General features: G+C 45.4%; 1 protein-coding gene across 1 annotated transcript in view; it reads right to left on the bottom strand.

Moving 5' to 3' along the window:
- The window catches only part of LOC111816364 (BMP-binding endothelial regulator protein-like), a 126,420-nt gene that overhangs the window by 23,290 nt on the left and 94,339 nt on the right, over positions 1 to 8,791 (bottom strand). Inside the window, exons 8-9 of the mRNA XM_023713364.1 lie at positions 6,935 to 7,039; positions 2,684 to 2,729 (exon numbers count right to left, since the gene is read on the bottom strand). Coding sequence (XP_023569132.1) covers positions 2,684 to 2,729; positions 6,935 to 7,039 — 151 coding nt within the window. The remainder of the gene's footprint in view (positions 1 to 2,683; positions 2,730 to 6,934; positions 7,040 to 8,791) is intronic.

Below are 8,791 nucleotides of genomic sequence, written 5' to 3'. Positions count from 1 at the left end.
TCTCTCTCTCTCTCTCTCTCTCTCTCTTTCTCTCTATCAAATTGAGACATTTCAAGGTAATTGGATGTATTTTCACACCATACTTTTAAGTAAAAAAAAAAACAAACAGACAAACATGTTTAAATGCTGAATTGTTTCACTGGAGTAAGAAATGGAAAGCATATACAAAGACCAAAAGATATAACAAGCATTGGGAAATGGTAAAAAAAAAAATAGTTCAAATATGAAGAGAATCAAGGGAGGTGGGAAAGGGAAGGAAGGGCAAGAAAAAGAGATAGAAGAAAAAAATGGAAACAAAGCTTTTGTAAATAAGAAGTGGAAAATGGATTGAAGGGAGGAGAGGGGAATGGGCAAAAAGAAGCCAAGTCTATCATGTACAGCAACAGATTCCCTCCCATCAGTGTTATCATTATGTAGATGTATATACCAGTAAAATAAAAAGGAATTACAGTGTGTCATCTCAGCACTCAGGAGGCTGATGCAGGAAGATCACTGCAAGTTGAAGACCAGCCTGGGCTACAAAGTGAGCTCAAGGCCAACCTGAACCATATAGCAAGACCCTGTCTCAAAAAGACAAAAAAAAAAAAAAAAAAAAAAAGTAATAATATAAATAAAAGGAAAACTCTGGAACAATCTGAAAGAGAGGTGTGTGTGTGTGTGTGTGTGTGTGTGTGTGTGTGTGTGAAAGGGAGAGAGAAAGAGAGCACACATTTGTGTTTTAATAAAAATTAAATCAATTTTTCTGGGTTTTGAAAACACAAGGCTTGCTTTATAACCTCAGTCTACTCTAAAAGCCTACATAGCAGAAGAGCTTTCATAACTGCTATGGGGGTCAGAGAGAATCAGTCAAAACATTTTCTAGATCCTGGGTAAGATGACAAAAACAATTTCAAAGGAGCAGGGCTGGAGGCCACAGTTATAGAACATCCCAAGTCTCCCTGCCTGCATTTGAACCAAGCATGGAGGTGCATGCCTGTGACCCCAGCTCCCACACAGGATGAGGCAGGAGGATTACATGTATGGCCCCAGCCTGGGCAAGTTTCTATTTAGCAGGACCCTTTCTCAAAATAAAAAGTGAAAAGGAGCTGGGGACATAGGTTTATGCCAAAGCACTTGGTTCAGATATGGTGACTCTTTTAGAGCTTTCAATGACAACAAACAGCCTGCAGTGGCACATGGGCCACATGTTTGCAACCCCTTGTTGGGTTTAATTTCTAATATTTATATACATAAAAGCCACTTCCTCAGAGTCTCAGGTAAGACAGGCCAATGTTACCATTTATATGCACTACTTTAAATCCACTGGTGTGTTAATCACAGCAAATTCTTCTTCTGCATTAGTTCCTGAAGTCTACTAAATCCTACTTCATAGCCTTCTCCACACTATTTTATGCACTTTATTACCTTCAAAGAAAAAACTTGGGCTGGTGAGATGGCTCAGTGGTCTAAAGCACCTACTTAGAACAAGCTTAGCAAAGCACAGGGACCACAGTTCAATCCCCCAGCACCACATGCCAGCCAGCCCCGCCCCCTGCTGGGCTGAACTGCACACACACACACACACACACACACACACACACACACACAGAAAAAACTTATTGACTATAATTTATTTTTTTAATTCAACTGGCACCTTTCTCCCATTTATAATCATTTCTATCTCTAGTTAAGATATGGTAGTTACATAACAGGTGATAGAAATACACATACATATCAATATATAAGTTTTGCATATATAAAATGACCCTCCATACCTATTGTCCCAAAGAACAACAATTCAAAAAACAAAACTAAACAAGACACTAAGCTTACTGTTAGCAGTGCAAACTCGATGTGAGATACATCAGAAGGGACAAGCCTGTCCCACTGGTGTCACCTGCCATGAAGGCCACTCCTCCTAGCCTGTGGGCTCATGAAATACTGCCTAACAGGTTTCATGGCTTTGTTCATCCTGCTCAGCGTACACAGAGCTAATATGACAAAGCATTACCAACACTCAATGAACTATTTTAGAAAGCTATTTCAAAATCACATGCATCTGAGGAGGACTGAAATGGTGATTTGCATATATGTTTATGCCCACCTGATGGGAATCCCATTGCCATGTCTGACCCTGGAGTTAGTCATGTTTTGCTTCCAGAACAGGCCATGTGCAGAAAGAAGCTCCAAGAGCGCAGGTAAAGGTCACAGGACTGCAATGCATTGTGGGCCAATGACCTCTGTGACCTCTCACCAACTGCCACACTGGCTGTGCCCGGGAAAGGCATGAAGAGCAGGGGTCAGACTGAGGAAGGAAGCGCAGCTGTGTGGCTTCATCCTGAGGGATGGAGAATCCCTCTCCAATTACAGATGTCTGGTGTTCCTGGATATCGTTATCTTAGCCACTATGACTGCAAATGTTATTAGCAATTAAAATGCACACTGAATTACTGGCCCTTTCTAAACCTCATCAGATCATTTATCTTCCTGATTCTCATGGCAACAAGTTCTGATGGAAAATCCACATTTGTCTCAGTCATGCTTCTATGAGAGGATTACAGCCAATTAGTTTGTCTATGGGGAGGGGGAATGGCCTCATCCTACACCCGCAGAGTTAAAATGTGCAGAAAATGACCCCACTAGTTCCCTATTGCATCACAAATTGCCAAATAGCAACAGTGCATTTCCAAAGCAATGAACTTACTTTCAGTGCAAATCGGGCAGCATCCTTTTCTGTTGAGGATTTTACCCTAATCAGGAGAAAAACAAATACAGAATTAATGCTAAAAACAGGGTCTGCTGAGGAACACAAAGCTCTTTTTTCATATCTAATACCAGAAAAACCAAAGTAATCAGGCCAAGCTGTGTTTGAACTCAGCATCCAGAAGGTGACAATGATGGTAGAGTCAGGCCTCAGGTATGGGGGTTTGAAGCCAGGTCTGGGCATTGTGAAGCCCTTCCTGTTTCCATCCTTGGAGAAGTGTGAGGCTGTAGGCCTTGCAGGGGTCAGGCATCAGTTCTCTCACAGATATGCTGACCATGCTGAGCATGCACAGCTGCCACTGCCTGCCACCTCACAAGCCCAGCAGGGCCTTCCTCCTCTGCTTTGGAAGGACCCCCAAACAGTGAACTGCAACTGCATATTAAGGCTCATGCATCCTGCAGACATGAGTGTCCTGATGATCAATCTTGATCAGAGTCCTGCTCGCAGAAAGTAGTGTCTCACCTGTGTCAAGACACCGGGATGCAAATAGGACTGGGCCAAGAGGGCCGAGTGCTTGGAAACAGTAAGTGATTTCCATTATTTTCTGGAAGTTTGCTCCAATTTTCCCTCATTGTGCATCTTTTCATATTTTTACTGCATGAAATTTAGAAGAGTGAGCACATTCTCAGGGCCTAGAGGACAGCTCTGTCTCACCTCTGACTCAGAGGTTAATCACATGGAAATGCAATGTGGAAGGAGATCAGCATGCGTGGAGCACCTTCTCTGTCATGGATGTCCTGTAGACGTCTCATGTGCATTTGTTCTACAGGTGTGAGGGCTAATGGATGTCAGGATTATTGCAAGCATTGTTATTAAGAAGCAGAAGAACCACACAAGCTGAGCATTTTCCCTCTTGTAGATGATAAATTGATGTCATATAACAGTGGAAGTAGAAGCTAGAGTTAAACCTGACTTTGTTTCACCCTCAAGCCTGTGTTCTTCACACTGTCCAGTGCCATCCTCCAGTTCTTTACCTTAAGAGAATTTAATATTGACATTCTACTCTGCATTACGCACTCCTCACACTGTAACTCATTTAAATACCACCACCCTCTAGATGAGTGGCTGTGTCCTGTTAGGGATTCAGGAAAGAGGCCCTGTGACATGGACACACAGGTCAGAAACTGCTCATTAACTGAAGACAGTTGCATCAGAACAGGTATAGGTATTTAAAAATGAACAATTATATTAACATTAAAAAGGCTGGTTAATGATTACAGAACCAGAATTGGCTCTCATACTATTTTCTTGCATCAGCTGGGCCACATTAAAAGCTACCAAAACTTTGAATGAGACTTCAAACTCAGTCCTACAGGGGCTAGGGAAATGGCTCAGGGGCATAAGTGCCTGTCTGGCAAGGGCAAGGTCCTGAGTTTGATCCCTGGTGCTAGAAAGAAAAAGAAAATTTAAAAAGGATAATTAAATACCACCATTAAAAAATGCAGGGAAAACTAGTTTTATAAAATCTGGGCTGGGGATATAGCTCAGCGCCATAAGCACCTGCCTGACAAGTGCAAGGTCCTGAGTTCAATCCCTGGTATCGGGAAAGAAAAAGCCCTCGGCCCCAAGCAGCCATGCCACGGTTTGGGGGCATCGGGACACCTTCTCATTTCCCACAGCTCTGCTAACTGTTTCTGTCTGGCATGGAGCCTCCTTTAATTTGTCATAACTGGAAGCAGCTGAGGACAAAGCCAACTGAGTCAGGATGATGAAGCAAGCCTTTCTATGCCCATGTGGCAGAGAGGTTTCATGCAAAGTCTGGAACCCAGTGTGGCTCGATCCCCTATGTCTACATGGAGGCAGAAACTGACCTCTTCCTTCTCGGAGAAGGAAGGTGGAGTGGGTCAGGTCACAAGATCAGGCGGGAAGTAAACCAAGAGCAAGGTGGGAAGCCCAAGAGTCCAGCTCACATAAGGTCCAGACACCTCGCAGCCCTGTGTGCAAGGAGGAGCGCTCACAGCGCCCACCTCAGGAGGCCTCAGAGTTGAGTGCGATCCATCCCGGGACCACAGCAAAGCCTTGTACACATCAGTGGTGCTGAGAGGACAGTGTTGTGACGACCTGACCCCATCCCCACGGGAACCCTGGCAGCCCTGCTCCCAGGCCACACTTTGTCCCTGTGGAGTTGCCAGTGGGGACAGGCAGGGAACCCCACATTAAATCCTTCTGCAGCAGCGCGCATGGACTTCTGGAAAAGAGCTGCTTGGCAGGCAAGAAAGGCAGAGCAGGAAACACAGATGCTCCTCAAGTCCTTTTAGCTTTTCAACTCCCTGAGGTGATGTTAGGGAGGCAAGGTGAGTGCAAAAGACTCCCGCGTGGAGTTGATCGCACTCAACTCTGAGACCTCCTGAGGTGGGTGCTGTGAGTGCTCCTCCTTGCACACAGGGCTGCGGGGTGTCTAGACCTTATGTGAGCTGGACTCTCAGGCTTCCCACACAAAAGACTCCTGCGCGGGCTAAGCTGCCTCTATATTCCTCCTGCCCACCTCTGGGAAGGGAAGAGGGAAGGGGAGGACCCACTGGAAAGACAGGTGGGATCAGGCAGTCAGTCCCTGTAGCTGCAGCCTGCTTGGAATGCTGACAAGTTTGGCAAGGTGCAGAGGAAAGGGCTCAGCAGGAAGTTCAACTGTCTAGGAACAAGGACCATTCATGAGATGCTAGAAACAAAAAGAACATTGTGTTCTGTCATGGCTTGTGTCTAGATGCCCCCCGAAAGCTTTATGTGGTCATAGGTGGGGCTTTTCAGAGGTGGCTTTATCTAGTGTGTGAAGCTAGAATTAATTCATAATGCGATGCTAGGCTCAAGAGCAAGGATTGGGCTGATGAGATAGCTCAGTGGACGACAGCTCCTGTTTAGACAAACTTAGGCAAGTGCAGGGACTGTGGTTCAATCCCTAGCACCACATGCTGTGCCAGCCCCATCCCTAGGGTGGGCTGAGCCAGCCACAAAATAAAAAAAAAAGAGCAAGGATTAAGGGTGCGAGTGCTGCACTGCCCTGGGGCAGGTAGCCTGCACATGAACTGTCTTCTCTCTGCCATGAACTTATCTCCTCTGCGAAGCCATGCACTCTTGAAGCCAGCCAACTACAGACTGAAACATCTAGAAACTGTGTGCTAAATAAACCTTTTCCCCTCTAAGTTTGGGGGGCAATATTTTGTCTCAGCAATGAGGGAAAAGTAACAAAGATCCTCCCTGCGGCAAGAAGTCAATGACAACTGTTGACCTTGCTCCAAGCAGAGCTGGAGGCCACACTAGGAGTTGAGCTGATTGAGCCACTGGGTTGGCACAGCCCCTATTTTTGTCTTGCAGGAAGAGAAAGCCAAGCTCACTAGTATATGTTGAAAGACTCATCACAGGAAGGGTCCCTGAGGTTGGCATAAATGATATGAACCCTTTTCCTAATGAATAGTTATGAGCAGTCCCTACTCAAGTCTACTTATGGCATCTCCTCTCTTTTTATAGGAGGTTTTCCGTTTTCTGTCAGGCCTTCTAAGCAAGACTAGGGTTTTCTCCTCCTCTCCCCTCCTTATGCAGTTGTTCAAGGGCAGTGCTGTTTTTCCCCTATACCTCCTTTGGTACTCAAGTAATAAAAGCAACTTTTGTTTATCATAATACCAGATGTGAATGAAATTAAAAGCTGTCTATAACAGAAAATGGAGAACAAGTCCTTAATGTATGGAAATACATGTCCTTTATTCAGCATACTGGACTATGGGTTTTGCAAAGAGATGGATCCAGAAGGATACTTTTCCCCTGGGGCCAAGGTGGTCAGAGAACTGGGCAAAGGCCCCTGGCTGTGGCTCAGCAGGAGAAACTTCTTGGGGAATTTGTTAGCTCTGTCGATGAGAAGAAAGCTGCAATTTGAGAAGGGAGAGTAGGAAAAGGTGAAAGATGGTTAGGAAGTTAAACAGAAAATGTAGCAAAAGAGAGCAGGGCAGCAGCCTAAGCAGAGTGGGAGGGGTGCTGTAAGAGGACGTGGAAGAAGCCAGTAAGAAGCGCAGGAGCCGGGCCAAGAGCTGGCCGGAGGTGTTCACACAGGGAGACTGGGTGGAAGGAGGAAGCTATGTGGGGACCTGGCTCCCCGGGAAGGTGAAGGCTTTGCCATATCTGGCTTCTGCGTTCACAAGACGCTTATACAGGTGCTTCCCAAGGCGCTAAGGGAAAGGGAAAGTGGACCAGTGTCCAGCATACCTGCGGGCAGCTGCTGATGGACACACACTGCTTCCTGCGACACTCCGTCCTGCCGGTCACACAGGCACAGATGGTGCAGTTGGCTGAGGACCACACCTCACCCTCCTGTGGGACAGACAGAGCACAGGGTTCTGTGGGAGCTGGGCCTGTGGGTGGGGCAGCTATATTAGGAAGGTGAGGACTCTCCTCACCTGACTCAGGGATGGCATCTTTAGATGTAATGTTCCCCAATTTTTATCTGTACAAGGTTTTTGATCTCAATATAGGGTGAATGTTTAAATTCTAAAGATTATAATAAAAGAAAGATTTTCATGAATTCCTCTCAAAATGCTACCTCTTCAATTCTGGGGGTACCCCATCATTACCCCATCATTGTCCCATCATTCCTCCAAGTTTCTGAAGCAGTTCTGAGAAACCTCTTTCCCTAGTGTCTTTTGGAGGTGTGATGAAAAATGCACAATAGTACAGCGAGTGCTGCGGCTTAGTGCCATCCAGTGGAAAGGCAGGCTCGCACAAAACGATCTGTCCTCGTCCACCTCAGTCACTGCACTGTCACCATGTAACCTTGGCTCTTCCCCAAAATCAAGATGACCATGAAAGGTCGATGTTCTGAGTGGATTTAGCACATAGAGGTAGAGACAACAGCAAAGCTAAAGACACTGACAAAAGAGGATTTCCAGGACTGCGTCAGAAAGGAATAAGGATGGTTGAATGAGTGTACTCAAAGCAAGGAAAATATTATAAAAGGGATTCCAGGGAATGTGTCTTTTACTACAAAAATTTTTCTTAAAACACTTATTGTATTTCTTAGGGCTGGTGAGATGGCTCAGTGGTCTAAAGCACCTACTTAGAACAAGCTTAGCAAAGCACAGGGACTGCGGTTCAATCCCCCAGCACCACATGCCAGCCAGCCCCGCCCCCTGGTGGGCTGAGCTGGCCACACACACACACACACACACACACACACACACACACACAAATAAATTTTAAAAAAGGCAATGAATTAAAAAAACCACTTATTGTATTTCTTAATCATACCTCATAATACCAAAGATGAGAGGAAATTTCAGAGTGGGTCTGTGCACTCTCCCTCCAAGATAGATGACAGAAAAGCATTCCCCTGTGTCTAAGCAAGCCATATTTGCATTTTTGTCCAGATACATTGTATGACAGCAAATATAAATTTTTATAAGTGATACATTAACAGTGTTCTAATTTCCTTCTGTTTAATAGGACTGAAACCATTGTTATCAAAGGTAGCAGCAGCTGGGATAGCCAGAGGCAGCTACTTTGATGCCAGATAAGCCACAGTTCTGGACTCGAAAAGGGGGCACATGACAGTACAGAGCATAGACAGAAGATGCCACTAGCCCCACACAGCTTGTCACTGCCAGGCTGGCACCCTCCCCCCTCAAAGCACAGTAGCACTTGGATATACATTTCCTTGCTCATAGAGAAAGTATCACTTGAAGATTTTCTTTGGCTCCATTGGATTTATGATAGGCAATTGCCCAGTGTCCAGCCAGGACAGAACAGAAGATCACAGGCCTAAAGCAATGAAGAATCCTTCCTTGGCTTGTGGGTCCAGAGGCACAAGTCTCCATCTTTGTTGCTGCCTCCTGTTCTTTACTTTTGAAGCTATTTTAAGGACCGCCCACCCTCTGGTGCCTTTGAGATGTGAAAGACCTTGACTCAACCGCACCTAAAGGACACCTTTCTGCAGACTCAGTGAAATAACTCTGTCAGATAGCCAGTCCTGTGGATAACCCAGTACTATTATGGCCTACTGGACTATATTGGATTGCTTTGCTGAATTCATACACCTACAATATTTGAATGGCAATAGAATACCCACCT

Source organism: Octodon degus, unplaced genomic scaffold (genome assembly GCF_000260255.1).
Source record: "Octodon degus isolate 3935 unplaced genomic scaffold, OctDeg1.0 scaffold00031, whole genome shotgun sequence".
Taxonomy (NCBI): Eukaryota; Metazoa; Chordata; class Mammalia; order Rodentia; family Octodontidae; genus Octodon; species Octodon degus.
The sequence above is the reverse complement of the archived record's forward strand: the minus strand, read 5'-3'. Positions and strand labels throughout refer to the sequence as shown.